Below are 17350 nucleotides of genomic sequence, written 5' to 3' on the forward strand. Positions count from 1 at the left end.
GAGGAGATCGTACTCTACGCGATAACGATGGTGCATGCGTGTGGAGGTGTCAACTTTACGTGGTGAGGTTGCCGCTCTACGTGAGATGATAGTATCGTTGCAGAATGAGGTTCATACTACGCACGAGGTAAGTTTAAGATTTTCCATATTTAACTTAATGATAAATTTACTCGTAATTTTCACTTAGATTAGCCATTTCACTTAGATTGAGTCAAGGGAGTTACGTGATGAGGTCAATGCCTTGCGTGAGGAGATCGGTACTCTACGCGATAACGATGGTGCATGCGTGTGGAGGTGTCAACTTTACGTGGTGAGGTTGCCGCTCTACGTGAGATGATAGTATCGTTGCAGAATGAGGTTCATACTTACGCAACGAGGTAAGTTTAAGATTTTCCATATTTAACTTAATGATAAATTTACTCGTAATTTCACTTAGATTAGCCATTTCACTTAGATTGCTTAGTAAATTTATTCGGTTGCTGCCAATCTGCTAAACTGTGTATTCTTAACACTGTGAAATAGTATTTGTCTTTGTTTTGTCTTTTGGTTGAAAGTAAATTTGTTCGGTTGCTGCCAATTCTGCTAAACTGTGTATTCTTTAACACTGTGAAATAGTATTTGTCTTTGTTTGTCTTTTGGTTGAAAGTAAATTTGTTCGGTTGCTGCCAATTCTGCTAAACTGTGTATTCTTTAACACTGTGAAATAGTATTTGTCTTTGTTTTGTCTTTTGGTTTGAAAGTAAATTTGTCGTTGCTGCCATTCTGAAACTAATACCCTGAAGTCAGTATTGTCTTTGTTTTGTCTATTGGTTGAAGTAATGCAATCCATTCAAGTTCAATTTGCAGAAGAAGATAGTTTACTTTCGCAACACGAAACTTAAAATCGCAACGAGAGAATCGCAACGCGAATGAAAATCGCAACGACAGAATCGCAACGCGAAACCAAAATCGCAACGACAAAATCGCAACGCGAAACCAAAATCGCATTGCGATTTTCAGTTCGCGTTGCGATTCTCTCGTTGCGATTTTGGTTTCGCGTTGCGATTCTGTCGTTGCGATTTCATTTCGCGTTGCGATTTTGGTTTCGCGTTGCGATTTTGGTTTCTCGTTGCGATTCTCATTTCGCGTTGCGATTTTAAGTTTCGTGTTGCGAAAGTAAACTATTTCTTCTTCTGCAAATTGAAACTTGAATGGATTGCATTACTTCAAACCATAGGACAAAACAAAGACAATACTAACTTCAGGGTATTAGTTTTTGAAACATATTTTTCTTGTTATCTGATGCATTTTGTGAACTATGATAGAATAATGACTTGGGTGAATACAATGCAAGTTTGAAACATATTTGTCTTTGTTTTCACTGTTTAAATATCATGTCTGTTTATTTACTGATTTTCGGAGTTCACGCATCAGACAGCGTGCACGTGCTATTAAGTCTCCGTACCCCCCTATCATTCCTCGAGAGTCCCCTCCCACCGTTCAAGAGGCCACTGTCATCATTGAAGAGGTCCCTCCCACCATTCAAGAGCCCGATTCACATGGCGTCATATGTAGGCTTCTTGAGAAACCCTCTGACGTGCCGGACATGATGGATTCAAGTTGGCTCTCGTATGAGTTACCGGCCAGTACCATACCGGTATTGAAGAGGAGGAGGAAACAACTACGGACACAATTTGGATAACACCCTTTGGGCTAAGACCGCAGTGATTTTATCTACATGAGCGGAGCCAGGGTGTTTCACTGACATATGCAAGCTCACGATGATATATATTTGTTGCTTGATCGTCTGGTGGGGCGTATTATTAGGGGTCGAAGACAATGGCTATTTCGATGGGGGGTAAGTCTTATATTTTTCTTATATTTCAATTTGATTATTTTTTTTAAATTTATGTAAGTCACTAATATATGTCTTTTTTTGTAAAACAGCATATCGATGCGTGGGTGACACGTCTTCTATAATAAGAAACTTAAGAAAAATAAAATATACGATAAATTATGCCGACGTCTTTAACGCCGTTCACTTGAAGAATCACGAGATGAATCATTTGATTTGGCAATGGACAAGCTAAACTTTATCCTGCATGGGGGAGGCGATAAGGTTAGTATTTATTTTAGATTGAGTTTAAAGGTTTATGAAATAAGTGCGCAAATGAATGAATTATTACTTATGATTGCAGGTGTTTATCCCTGTTTTGGAACGTAAACATTGGATTCTTGTCGAGCTTCAGGTCCCATCCCTTAAGACAATAGTGTATGACAGCATGATAATTATATCATTGGCTGATTTAAGAGAGATTAAGGGATGGAGCTCTCATTTGGCTAAATTCTTGGATGCGATCAATATTGGACTCGTTCTGGAAACAAGAAGCCAAAGAAGCTCAATATTACAGTTATTAGAGACGAGACCGCGCACAACAAACGGGAGGAGCCAGAGGAGATTGTGGTCCTCTCGTATGCTTGGCGTTGGAGCGTTTGACGACGGGAAGCACCAAGTATCTACCTCCCACCGATAGAGATAGAGCAGTAGGCTTGTGGTTTCGGCATTATATGGCTAAATCGATATATACGAGACGCTGCCTACCTGCATCCGCGTTATAAAATGTCCATAAACAATTGGTAAGTTTATAGACTTTTGGTTTGAAATGTTTGGTTAATACCTAGAATAGAATAATTTGCTGTTTGTAGGTTTTAAATGTGTAGAAAGTGTTGTTTGAGCAAATGTTTGGTTTCTGCAGGTTAATCTCAGAAGTGAACTGCGTGAAAATGATGTATGGCTGCAAAAGTTGATTCAATAGTTTAATTGATTGTTTTTGATTGTTTAATTGATTTGTAAAAGTTGATTCAATAGTAGATGATTGGAAATAAGAATTATTGCTTATTTTTTGATTGTTTAATTGATTTGTAAAAGATGATTTTTAAAAGTTGATTTGTGTAATTGATGCGAACATAATTCTTATTTGTGCTTGTTTAATTGATTGAAATGTAATTGATTTTGTTGATTTCAATCTGCATTATGTTGAAATGAAAATCGCAATGCGAAATGAAAATCGAAACGAGAGAATCGCAATGCGAAATGAAATCGCAATGCGGAAATGAAAAATCGCAACGAGAGAATCGCAATGCGATTTTCATTTCGCATTGCGATTTTCATTTCCGCATTGCGATTCTCTCGTTGCGATTTTCATTTCGCATTGCGATTTTCATTTCGCATTGCGATTCTCTCGTTGCGATTTTCATTTCGCATTGCGATTTTCATTTCCGCTTTGCGATTCTCTCGTTGCGATTTTCATTTCGCATTGCGATTTTCATTTCCGCATTGCGATTTTCTTGTTGGGATTTTCATTTCGCATTGCGATTCTCTCGTTGCGATTGTAATTTCCGTGTTGCGATAGTCAAATGCTGCTATAAGTGATAATAACTGAATAACAAGAGTTGGTTAAGTCAAAATGGTTGGCCTGAGTCATTAATTCAACTGAAAATGTTAAAAGTTCACACATAAAATCCACATAATAAAACGTTTGCATTTAAAAATCACCTAAGTTAACAGTCCCAAAAGGTGAAGCCAATTGTGATTGGGATTTTAAAGATGATTGCCTTTTGCTTGACACCATATGAGCTTTGGATTTTGATGAGGATCCATATTTTGGTAGAGGAAAAGATTTTGATGGCACTGATGATCCACATGTCAACCTTGTATGACCACTTTCCTTGCACCGACTACATGTCGATCTCTCTTCTCTTCACCCTTAGACGGTATACGATCTGACTTTTTGGTCGGCCAGGTAGCCTTCTGTCCATGGTTGGTGGCAAAACTGTTTGTAAGTCATCTGGTATGTCCCACTCAGAAGGATGTGGAATAGGGTAGACAATCTCGGCATAAGTCTGTCGATAAACTTCTGTAGTGTAGCAATCCATAGCGTATGCGCTTAAATCATCTTGGTTTAAATGAAGAGCAACTTTTATAACATGGCCACACGGATAACCAGATGTTTGCCATTTCATACAACTACACGTCTTTGCATTAGATCGACTAGCCCATTTAAGTTATCCGTACTTGAAACAAGTGTTTGAACATGGTTCAACTCCATGACGTTGACTTCACAACACGTTTCGTTATCTTTTTTTCAGTCCATGGTGTAACACGATGTTCCAATGTTCCTGTAAATTTAAATAAACAATACTTAGTAAAATATATAAATATTGTAACATCCGCAATACCGGGTTAGTGACCAAATTGTAGAGTTTCAGAATTTGGTGACTAAAGTATAAGAATGAAAGAATTCAATGATTATTTGAATTTATATTAAAGGTTATTTGGTAATTATTAAAGGAAATTAAGGGTAGTATGGTCTTTTCCTTTAAAAGATATTCTTCCCTTTTATAAGAGTGAAAAACGTGGAAGAGAGCTATCTGGAAGCTTTTCTCTCTTGCTTTCTCTTCTTCACGTGGGGCTAGCTACAAAAGGTAAGTTAATTCAGTTGGTTAATTCTTAAGTTTTAAGCTTAGTTTGATTCTTGGGTATTAATAAGCTTAAGGAAAGCTTAAATCATCTTAAAACAAATGATGGAGGGGTTATGAGAGATTAAAGATTTGGAGTTTTTATATGAAACTTTGGAAAAGAATTGATAAGTAGAATTTGAAGTTAAATTTGACTTGTCAATGGTTAAATTAAGAGATTTGGAGTGTTAGAATTGGAATTAGAACACATTGAAAATTTGGTATGATTTTTGAATCTCATATGGAAGATAGGATTTTGAGGTTTAAGATGAAATAAATGAAGATAGATTGGTTTAAGTATGTGTACTAGAGTTAAGAATGAAAAGGAGATGATATATGAAGTGTTTGAGTGAAAATGAAGGAATTTTCGGGTTGAAAATATGATTTCTGGGCAAGGGGAATCGGTACCCATTCAAGGGGAACCGATACCCCTTCAAACGACAGAATTCCAGAATGTCTGGAGGGAATCGATACCCCCATAGGGGGGAACCGATTCCCCCTAAAGGAAAATTGGGAATATGGGTTTAATAAGTTCGGTTAAGTTGCTAGTATCCAATTACAAGGTGTAGGTATCTAATGATTGTCCCGAAATGTACATTTATGTAGATTCTACGCATAAAGAATTCCGGAACGTTTGGCAAGTAAGATCGATCAAAGGGAAAGATAAGAGATTGAAATTGACTAGTGAGGCCAGGTGAGTGCATATTAATTAGTTTATGGTGCTAAATGGAAACAAGACTTGCGACAAGTCTTTTCCTCTGTTAGAATGCATGAATATGATTATACGTATATGAATGACATGAATGGTATGATGCATGATTATATGTGTTAACATGCTTTTGAATGTAATGTTATGAGAAGTATGTGCTATGTAATGTATATATGAACATATGTGAACTGAACTATGTGACTGCATGAGAAAGATATGAGCCATATGACATGATATATGTGAACATGAGAAAACAAAGTATAAGATATGAATTATGTACTCCTATGAGAATATGAAAAGAAGCTATGAGCTTATATGGCATGTGATATGAAAGTGTATATGTGAAATGATATGAAATATATATGTGAAAACAAGTATATGTTATGAGATCAATGATTACACGTACATGTGATACGTGACTGAAAAGAAAAGATATGTGGTTATAAGAGAAAGAATATGAATAAGTAATGTGAACTGTTATAAATGATAATGCCATGTTATGTGATATGAGAGCTAGGGGTATAGTTGGCATGCCAAGGGTCGAGGGTTTACCTATGTTCTTCGGAACATATGGACTGTTTACCTATGTTCTTCGGAACATATGGACTGTTTACCTATGTTCTTCGGAACATATGGACTGTTTACCTATGTCCTTCGGGACATATGGACTGATTACCTAGGTTCTTCGGAATCTATGGACTGGTCCTTCGGGACATTGATCGAGCTGTGGTGACAGCATATGTGTGCACAACCTCAATGTACTCACATACCTTAAGTTCTCACTAGTGTACATGGGCTAATAAAGTGATTAACCAAGCATACTGAATGTGATATGTATACGATGGGTTTATAAGTGGTTTGAAAAAGTATGTGATTATATGATAAACTGTTAATGATGAATTATGTGTATGTATGTATTTACTGAAATTAATATGATATGATTTTGTACGATATGAAAAATGCATGGAATTGCTATAACATGATAGAACATAACATGCATGTAGCGATATATGTTATAAAGTGCATTATAAGTTGTTATGCCTCACTAAGTCTTCGACTTAGCGTGTGATTGTTTCCCACGTAGGTTTCGAGAAGAGTAAAGAGTAATGCGGAGCAAGACATGTCAGTTTTCCTTACCAAATGTCAGATCAGAAAATGTATGTACTGTTTACAGAATGTAGTTGGCATGTAGTCTAAAGATATAAATGGTATGGACTCTGATATCTGTTGTAAACGTTTGGAAATAATTTAAATGTTATCAAAGTTTTTAAATTACCCACTATTTTATACGAATAAATGTTTAAAAAGTCAATGTGTCACTTCGGACTCGTATCCGGGTCGGATACGGGTTGGGGGTGTTACAAATATGATAAGTTACGAATTCAAAGAAATAATACCTGCATGGTTTCTTTTCTTGTAGTACCACTGTTGAATAGAGGCTCGAAAAAACTCCATTAACATAGTAATGGGTAATTTCCGGGAATGACGACTTAGAGCGTTGATTGATTCTGCACTATTAGACGTCATGAAACCATATCTTGCTCCAAGTTGATGTACTCTTGACCATCTTTCAAACCCGACATCTTCTAGTGTTTGAGCACACTGAGGCAAAACACGTCTTAAACAATTTATATGCTTATTGAAATCCACTTCCCGATAAGCTTTTACAGCCTTCCAGTATGTCCATTTGTGCTTTTTTATACCAGCAGACCTTGATTTTAGATTTCTATACAAATGAACACCACAAAGTCCATGAAAAGCATCTGGGAAACACCTTCTAACAGCGTTGTCAATTGAGTTTACCCTATCGGATATGATTGTCAGATTGCTAATAGGACCTATGCAATCCCTAAGATGCCCCATAAACCATGTCCATGAATCAGAGGTTTCAGATTTGCCAACCCCGTAAGCTATTGGCAATATCCCATTGTTAGCATCCATGGCTACTGCTAATAAGTTTACTCCAAGGTATCGACCTTTCAAATGTGCTCCGTCAACTATAATAACTGGGCGCATGCAAGTAATAAACGAACGAATCTACAAAATATACACAAGAAATATAATCATTAAATGTGAAATGCATGTAACTAACAAAAATGAGTCAACAAAATTATATTGATTTACTAACCGTAGCACCAATGGCGATAAACAGCAACTCAAAGCGTCTATCTCTATCTGTTTTGATATGAGTTACCGACCAAGGGTTTTTCAGCTTTAAATTGTGACAATAAGCCGGCAGTTGGGCAAACGATGCTTCTGGCGACCCCCTCAACAATTCCAAGGCATAACATTTGGCTCTCCAAGCTTGAGAATATGATATACTAATCTTGAACCGAGCATTCATGTCAGTCATAATTTCATGTCCCCGATATACCCTGCCATTCAAAAACATTAACTCAGCCAGAAAACCACCCAACACCTTTTGTTTGCCTGTCTATGGTGAGGAAAAACTTGGGTTCTTGAACATGTATGTTATCAATAAAAGTCCTAACTTGAAACATTTCGCAATCTTTTATTCTCTTTGCAATCATACGCCACGTACAGTTTTTGTCAATCATACACCTTGTTTCGAAACGATCTTTGCTTGATTTGTTAACTTTTAGTTGATAGCCATCTTCCACACATTTCGTATACAAAGCTATCTTCAAGTCTTCCTTTGTATCAAAACAATCATCTTTCTTGATACGAATAACTTTTGTGTAACAATCAACTGCTTTCTTTACCAACTCTTCTTCCGGTATCTGAAGTAATTCTGGCATATTCCAGTTATACGCCCGTGGCATTTTCTTTTCTTCGGGGACTTTTTCTTCTTCTTTCTTCTTCAGGATTATATGAATTACAGAATGGATGTTCAACATGTTCATTCACAGTCGTAACTTCCTCCTCATTATCATCAACAATACATTCTTCGGCAACGGCTGTTTCATCATCAAAATTCGGGTATTGACCAATATCAAAATCATTACACGCAGGGTCTGTTTCTTCTTCTGAAACATCATCAAAATTCGTGTATTGACCAATATCAAGTCCGGATATGACCAAGACCAAATTTCGAATACTGACTAGTACTCACAATTTTTTCTATTGGCTCATCATCGTCTAACTGGTCAATACGAAAACCGAAATTTGGTGCTGAAAGTTGATTGGGATTTGGATTAGAGAAAGGTTGTGGGTTTGAGAAAAACTTAGTTGATTACTACCCGCTACTGACCCAACAATACTACTTCTAGGTTCAACAACATACAATGTAACATCATCTTGTGAAACACTAATGTAACCAATGAATCGTTCAACATCTTCATTGTCGGTTAACAAATAAACTTTACCATTTCTCTGAAAGATAGCCTAAATCCACTTAGGGGCTCTAAATTCAATTTATTTGAAACACGTAGCATTAGAGTTTCATAAGTTAACTTTTGTAAAGACAATTTTAGTTGAAGATTCATGGGTAAGGCATATATTGTAAAACACCATGAACATTATCCCATGACCCTCCAAAACACAAATCTATCCAAACATGATCAACATTAGATGATTTCATGGTTGTAAATTAATTTACTAAACAGACGAGCTGCGAAACTAAAACCTGTTGTCGGATTGGGAAGGATGTCGTTGGATATAGGAACGGATGTCGCCGGAGAGAGTGATAGATGGAGATGGAATGAGTTGCGATTTAGGGATTTAGTTTATGATTTGCTGCTGTTGCGTAGTTATATACCCAAATTTCAGTGTTGTGATTTACAGATTCTCGTTGCGATTTACGGATTATCGTTGCGATTTACAGATTCTCGTTGCGATTTACGGATTATCGTTGCGATTTACGGATACGCGTTGCGATATACGGATACGCATTGCGATTTACGGATACGCGTTGCGATTTACGGATACACGTTGCGATTTACGGATACGCATTGCGATTTATGTGTTCGCGTTGCGATTTTCATATTCGCGTTGCGATTATGGAAAATCGCAATGCGAATATGAAAATCGCATTGCGATTGTCAAGAATCGCGTTGCGATTTTGGAAACTGATTTGCGATTCTGGGGATCGCGTTGCGATTTTATTTCGCGTTGCGATTTTGTTGGTCATTTTGGCAAATCCAAAAAAAGTTGGTTAAAATCGTATATTATAAGGCATTTTTGGTCACTGAGACGATTTTCTCAAAAAGAATTAGTTGCACAGATGTTCTCAAGCCCTTCTGGTCCTATGAGTTAACCCTTGTTCATAGCAAACAACATATCAACTTCCCTCCTTATTTACATCATGTTAATCTCACCACATTTCCAAATTTTGAACACGTTTCTTTCACATATAACAATCCCTAATCAACTCTTTCAAACAGTAGAAATACTAAGCTTTTTTTTAATATACACAGTTTCCATACTTCTAAAGGTGAACCCCTTGAATTATTCCATAATCTTCTCATCAGCTATCTACTTACCACCATCCCCCGCATCTACAACTACAACTTTGCTTCAGCATTCACCGATTCCAGATTTGCATTTATCTTACCTTGCTCATATAACTAAACATTCATGGCTCACTTTTCATTTGTGAAGCAATGATACAATGACACAAGTCAAATCTCCTCATATTGTTGTCGAATGTGAAAAGGCCACCAACAAAGTGAAATAAGTAGGGGACATGCCAGGACACATCCAGAAATATGAAAAACAAATTAGAGATGGTCCAGAGAAGGTCAAGTGATACACATGAAGTCATGAACACAGGAGGAGGGATATGATTTTGTGGAACTTGAGTTTAAAACCCGGGCAAAGAATGGAGAAAGAAACCTAGTGCTTCAGTTCGATGGGTTACAAAGTGGGTAATGTTAAGACAGTGGTCCCTCCTCACACACACACACACACATCCCTTCACAATCTACATCTTTCTATACCATTGTCAATTAGTGCAACCAGCCATATTTTCTGCATCACAATCAATCTTGGTACTAGTCACAATCTACGTATGCCCCAAAAACCTATTAAGAATATTACAGTCAGGAGCTACCTCTTGCACCAAGAATACTGCCTCTAATATAAACCCTATTCTACAAAGATGGCAGACGTGATTCTAGTGGAAACACGACATGAAAAATGATAAACGATGATTAAGAATTACATACTTGTAAGACCGATATGACAATGGCTGACCCGATTAGGTAAACATCTTGGTAATTCACACTGGTATCAATAGATAATTAGAAAGGTTTTTGGACATTCACATATCACAAATCATAAAACAGAGATAACACAGAGTAAAATAGAAAAATTTGCAGCCTAATTATATGCACGAATTCCACAAGAATAGAAAATACAACCCTTCAAAACCTCTCCATCTATTCCTTCAAACAACAATAACATCAGCTAATAAGGTATGCAGAAGCTATTAATGCAGGAAAGTACTTATCCAAATGCAAGGGATCAATACAACATTGGGGAACAATTAGTAACATTAAGAAACTGTATATAGTAATATTAGATATTATGTCATAAAACAACCACAAAAAAACAAGACTACTGACCACAATTGCACTGTGAAACAAATAAAATACAAAGTCAATAACAGAACTACGGAATCCGTAGAAACGAAACATTCAAAACAAAGTAAATAAATGAAAAGGGGTCTGTACATAAGGGCGGGGCAGGTCTAGACTGGGGGAATGTTGGAGAAGGAGAAGCCTTTGTATCCCTTATACGCATAATACGCAATCCTCGTGTAATAGAAGCCCGGAATGAACAATATGGATCCGAGTATCGCGAAGAAAAGCCCTGAAAGAATCAATCAAAACCAGGAAATCAGCCAATCGTCCTTTACACGAAATTAAAGCTTTTTATTCAGATCTTTTAAAGGAAGAGAGAAAAAAGAACCATGGGCTCGGTCGCCGCCGACTCTGTTAACGGCCATGAAGATGCCCAAGATGATGCCGAGGGTGCCGAAGATGAGAAGAGCGACGGCGAGGCCGATCTCCTTGTACGGGGGGCGATCGTTAATGGCATGGGGATTGTCCATCATGATATCCTCGTCGGATATCGAGAAGGCGTGTTCTACGTACATTGTTGTTACTGTTTTTCACTTCAGTGTTGCTATGGAATTGGATTTTTGAGGAGATGAATTTGGGGGGGTTTTGGAGGAATTTTCTTGAGCTACCTAAAGAACAAGAAAGGGGGAAAGGTCAAAAGTCAAATTTAATGAACAAATTGGGCATCCTCATCCTCGACGTTACTCGCTTTCTACGTTGATTAATATTATTTAATTGCTTAAATTATTATTATATTTGTGTTAGAGGTGAAATAAAATATTTATACTTTTTTAAATTATAAGTAGAATAGTAAAATATAAATTATTATTAAGCTTATATTCTGCCCTCTTGAATATTTAATATTTCTTCAATACTATTTATATATATATAATATCAGAATTATTCATTTCGCATATATCTTAAAGTTTGATAATTAATATAAAATATTTAAAAATTCAAAAATCAATTTAAAATGAAATTATAAGGATTGATAATTTTCTTAATCGGATTCAGTTGGCTACTGGGTTTAGGGTGGCTCATCTCCCAATTAGGTATCTCGGGTACCCCTGGTTACTCGTAAACTCACAAGTAATGACTGTGCTGCTCTTTTGAAAAGAATCAAAGGCAAGCTTAGTCAATGGTCCACTAAGAAACTTAGCTTTGGCGGAAGATTACAACTTGTTAAGACTGTTCTTTTCAGTATCTTTAACTACTGGAGCAGACAACTCATCCTCCCTGAAGGGATTATTATGGACATAGAGAGGATTTGTATGCGTTTTTTTCTAGAAAGGCTGTGACTCCCCTGTTAGAGGAGCTCGTGTGGGCTGGAGTCAGATCTGTTCATTGAAATCAGAGGGGGGCCTAGGGCTCAGGGGCCTAGGGCTCAGGGACCTTATTCTCTGGAATAAAACCTGTTGCTTGTTGCTTATTAAAAACATTATGGCTAATAATGGTTCTCTTTGGATTGCATGGCTTCATGAGTATTACTTTAAAAATGTGAGCTTCTGGGATATTGATTGTAAAAGCCACTTCAGCTGGATTATGAAGAAGCTACTGAGGCAAGGAGACTGTTTCCTCCTGGTACTGTCTGGGGCCAAATTAAAGGCAGATGGATTTGAGATAACACTAGAGTCAGCAGGGAGAAGGTTAACTGGCACAGAATCGTTTGGTTCCCTGGTCATATTCCCAAGTTTTCCCTTATCTCGTGGATGGTCTTCCTCAACAGATTGCCTACTAAAGATAGGTTGGCTCGTTTTGGTTTGATTTTGGAAACTGATTGTGCTGTGTGTGGCTTTGATCTGGAATCACGGGACCATCTCTTCATAGACTGTTTCTTTGCTAAGGAAGTTTGGAGATCTATTTCAGCTTCATGTGGGATCTGCTATGACATGCAAACCTGGGATGAATGTCTTAACTGGTTGGTCGTGAATTTGAAAGGTAAATCCCTCCGGGTGCAAATTCTCAAGCTTGCTTGGTCTGGTTTCCTTTATTACATTTGGGAGGAGCGTAATTACAGGTGCTTTAGAGGATATACTCGTTCTGCTGATACAATTGTGTATAGGATTAAAGAGGCTGTAAAAATCAAGTTGTATAGGAATTACATACATAGGATCGATGATGCAACTAGTTTTTTTTTCACTAATTGGGGTCTGATCTAGTACGTTCTTTGTATTCTTTGTAGCAGCTATGCTGCTTTCTTTTAGATGAAATATAAGTTACTTATCCAAAAAAAAAGAATGAAATCAGAATTTGAGGTCATCCTACGTAATTATCTTAATATGGGTGTAATAATGAGATAAGAATAGGCATTATTAACTATAAAAAGAAACAAAAGAAATATGATTAAGATTTTAACAGCACTGAAAATTAATTAAACAAGACACATGATAAAACCACGAGAGAGAAAACCCCAATTTAGCCCAACTACACAAAGGACACTATGGTCATTTTCTGTATTGTCAGGAAATTTCTACATAATGAAATAAAACCCCAATTTAACCCATGAAAGAAACTTGGATCTTGCTAGGGAGGCAAGTCCCCATGTACCCATTTTCCATTGCATTTCCACGTATACCCCCATAACTTAACCTAATTTCATGTATACCATCTTTCCCGCCAATTTTAACAGTTTCCAATCCCCTTTGAAAAATGTCTTTTAGCCACTTCTCAAACAGGCTGCGTAGAAAATAACTTGAACCAAGTAAAATACCATCCAACACCTTATCTTCCACACTAAAACTAATCACCTTGTCACCCCCAAGAGTTGCCTCCAGGGTTCCCTTCATCTTGGACATGAAGAACCCTTTCATCTCGTTGTCTGGAGATTCATTTCGGTCGAAGATGTAGCGGTTCTGGATTGATTCGAGGAACCCGAGTTGTAGACGTGGACCGGCCACGGTCTCCCTAGTTATGTCGCTTGAAATTGGACTAGTGTCTCCCCCTGTTTCCCCACTTTGATCATCCTCATCGGCTTTCATGTTCAGATCAAGAGTCTTGAAACTCGGGTGCTTGATAAATCTTTGTTGAGGGATGATGCGTCTTCGTCTTTGATTCTCGACGTTTTGGTCTTGTTACTAACATCCCACTCGGCGGCTTTCCTTTTGTTATCGGAGGCCGGTGTGCAAAAACTGCTACTTTTTTCACTGAAAATTAGCTTCATCTCGATTACGGAATCTTGATTAATTTCGTCGTCTTCGTGGCTCGAGCAAATGGACTCGGTTAAAATGACTACTGCTCGGCTGATACCTCCCTCGGTGTCTCTTGATTCGTTGAATACTCCGGTTTTGAATTCATCGGCTAGGAGCTTTAGGAAGCGGGTATCAGCCAAATCAACATTTTCCACCAAGACTACAAGCCTTTCGTTGTTCCGAAATGCTCTTACGAGTCTATTGTAACAGGAAGTTACCTCATTGCATCTCATGTTCATGTGTAAGAGCAAATCAGCAGACCCCAAAACATATTCCGCAACGGCACCGGCCAATCTCCGTTTTCCGATCACATCATTCCCCTGAATCAGTAACCAAGTACGTTTCTTGAAGGACACGGTGTGCTTCAGGGCCTCGGCTATTGAAGGAATAATCCTAGATTGCCAAGGCACGTTATCTTGCAACGTCTTGCACAATTCACTTGTCTCTTTTTCTGTTCTCTGTGAGCTCGAGAACAGAGAATTACCAAGAGCAAGTGTGATCTTTACCTCTTTATCCTCATCATTCTTAAGAGAGACCAAGTTTGCTTGGCCTGATTGATTCTCGCAAGCACCATTACCAAAATCGAACTCGATGGTACATGAGCTTCCCCGTCTGAATTTAGGCACCGAATGGTTCAGCTTTGAACCAGAATCAGTGAAAGACCTCAAAGGGTATGATGAAGCACAAGGGTAGCCTTCTCCACTCAAATGGTTCTGGTTATGCCTAACTTGGTGCAAACTGTGGCATAATCTGTTCCACTTCTTCTCAGTTCAAGCATTTCATCCTGCAAATGTAAGAATTGATTCAAAATTGTTTCTAAAGATCAGTTTAACTTAAATTTTGTGTACCTTTTGGCTTGCATGAGGTTGAAGCCAAAGTGGCAAGAGCTTTTGCTGGCTAGACTTAATCGCCCGTACATCTTTCTCGTAATTTAAAGCACATTCTTCACAGCAGGTGAGCCTGTCATGCTCAGCAAATGGCTTCATTTCCAACCCTTGAGAATCATGGACACTGCATGATCACAATACTAAATTATTCAAAAATTTCAAGGAAGAAGATAATAACCACATTAATGGAGGAAATGTTGCAAACCTGGAAGCATGGAGGCTCAAGCCAAGTCCTCCGGATGGAACAGAAACTGCTTGAAGTGCCCATTGAGCTTCAAGAGGAGGTTGCCTCATTTGACACTTCAGGTATGTTTGGTAACTTGCAGTAGCCATTAACCAGACCTTTGTTTTCGAGAAATTATAATCAGAGATCAACCTTCCAATCTCAGTTACTAGATGATCGACTGCACTGTACGCAAGGAGTTCTCCATTGACATTCACATCCGCAGTCCACCCCAAATCTCCTGTGTAGATAATGGCACCCTCTCCCTCGGCTGCAATAGAATCCACCCGCCTTTTCAGGTCGGTTACATGCTTTTCGACGTCCTCTTTTACCATGAATCTCAAAGACAGCGGCGGGAAGTAAAACCTGACGAAGTGTACGTTCTTCATTTCCTCGGGAACTTCTCCTCTTTCTATCTTGGCCTTCAGCTCCAAAACAAGGCCTTCTGTCATGGAGAGACAGTCACCGACGATTACAGTGTTCTTCCTTTTTCCCTCGAAAAAACCTCGAAAACCAACTTGACATCTTCCTTCACCGACGTCGAATCCGTGATGTGGTCGCTTGAGGCTTTCTTTTGAGAGGAAAAGAAAAATGGGTTCAGCCAGAAAGTGCTTTGATTCTCACGGACCGCACCCGATGAGCACTCCTCGATGTTGTTCTTAACGGTAGTGCTGGAGAAGCCGGCTTCTCGCATAACCCTACTAACACTCGGGTCATCGAGTATTGACACGATAAGCTGTTCGAGCTCTACATTGATAGTAAGAAGAGGCTGTTGTTGCTGCTGCTGTTGCTCAATGCAACCCCTTCTTTGATGAGCTTGTGCTCTTTTAAGCGCTGCGATCAGAGCGTTGGAAAGAGAAGCTGGTTGCCCGATGAGAAACGGACCCGGAGCCGTCGGTAACCGATTGAGAGCCACATTGAAGCAAAGTTCAAGAGCTCTACACTGAAGAGGATGTGAAGCCTGGTGAGGCTGCTGAGACTTGATACAAGCTCTTCTCAAGAGACTAGACCTTGAACCGAGCAAAGTAGCGGCCACATGGAGTGGAGTGACCTGACCATGGCCTCTCCTCCTTGCTAACCCCAGAGAGTGCTTCAACACTGAAGCAGCCTCCGCCGTGAGTGTCTGTTGAACCGTATAGGCACCTGAGCGCATCACTTGGCCAAAACCCGCCCCCCAACACCACCCACCTTGTCAAAACTTCGTCTCTTTCGTAACCTAAACTCTCCACAAACTTCTCTTGATCTTTATGCTTATGGCTCACCTCTCTTAACCTTACCAGTTACCACCACCCGAAGAAGAAAACTGTTGGGAATGTTGAAAGAAGAAGAGTTTTACGAAACACACAACATACATTGCCTTCTTTATACTTCCTGATCTTTCATTTCTCTTATTATTGTTGAGGTAAAAGAAAATTACCATTGCTTCCTTTTTTCCACATGATTCAAAAGAATGGACAGACAAAAGCAGCAGAAATTCAAGAAAAGAGGCAGTAAAAAAAAGTTATAAAGAAAAGCAAAAAGAGAAGGAAAGTCGAAATATTCTTTTCCTTTTTTCCTTTGTTTGTCGCATTATATGTGATTCAGCCATGGCTTTAAAAGGAAGAATGAGATGAAATAAATTTGAAAGGAGAATTGGAAGTTCACGCCAATTAAAATCCTCGTAGAGAGGAAGAGAGACACTCTAATATTCCCTCCCAAACCCACAAGTACCTAAAAAGGCAACCCTCTGTCTGCTATCCTATACACTCCATTATTGGTTCCTTTTCAGCCCTTCTTTTGTTTTCTTCTTAATAATGAAAATGTATTCGATTCGGTTTTAGATTTAATTGAAAAATTATGATTATTGATACGAGTCATTTCGAGTCTAATAAAACGGTATCGTTTAGACTTTAATTCTTTAGTTAAATGCTATCGTTTTATGTCTACTTTTTATATTATAAAGTTCATTCAGTTATAAACGGTGTTCTTCAATGTTTATGACTTCTGGAATGTTGAGATTAAACCTTCCATGAGCAGGAGCATAAGACAAATCTCGCTCTTATGTGAAAGTTAGGTGGCGTTTGGTTCGCTAGAATATTTATGAGGGAATTGGAATCTGTGAACGAATTGAAATCTGTAGGAATTGGAATCTGAATCTGAAATCTATTTGGTTGGCAGAAAATTGAATTGGAATCCAATTTCATATTCTGTTTGGTTCGCAGACATGCCAAATGAATTTGATTTCAGTAATGTAAAATGACAGAATTGCCATTCTTGTTTTTTTTACTTAATTTTAGTTTATTTTATAACTTACATGTAGCACTATATTATAAATTTTAAAAATA

General features: G+C 38.2%; 1 protein-coding gene and 1 pseudogene across 1 annotated transcript; both read right to left on the bottom strand.

Moving 5' to 3' along the window:
- Positions 1-10719: 10719 nt before the first annotated feature.
- Positions 10720-11414, bottom strand: LOC120182544 (transmembrane protein 230-like). The gene is made up of 2 exons (XM_039187493.1): positions 11078-11414; positions 10720-10978 (listed from the first exon to the last, which is right to left on the bottom strand). The coding sequence occupies exons 1-2, from the start codon at positions 11262-11264 to the stop codon at positions 10857-10859; spliced, it is 309 nt and encodes a 102-aa protein (XP_039043424.1). The 5' UTR covers positions 11265-11414; the 3' UTR covers positions 10720-10856.
- Positions 11415-13094: 1680 nt separating this feature from the next.
- LOC120182543 lies at positions 13095-16308 on the bottom strand (annotated as a pseudogene).
- Positions 16309-17350: the final 1042 nt, after the last annotated feature.

The sequence above is a fragment of the Hibiscus syriacus genome, unplaced genomic scaffold (assembly GCF_006381635.1).
Source record: "Hibiscus syriacus cultivar Baekdansim isolate YM2019G1 unplaced genomic scaffold, ASM638163v2 tig00112688_pilon, whole genome shotgun sequence".
Classification (NCBI taxonomy): Eukaryota; Viridiplantae; Streptophyta; class Magnoliopsida; order Malvales; family Malvaceae; genus Hibiscus; species Hibiscus syriacus.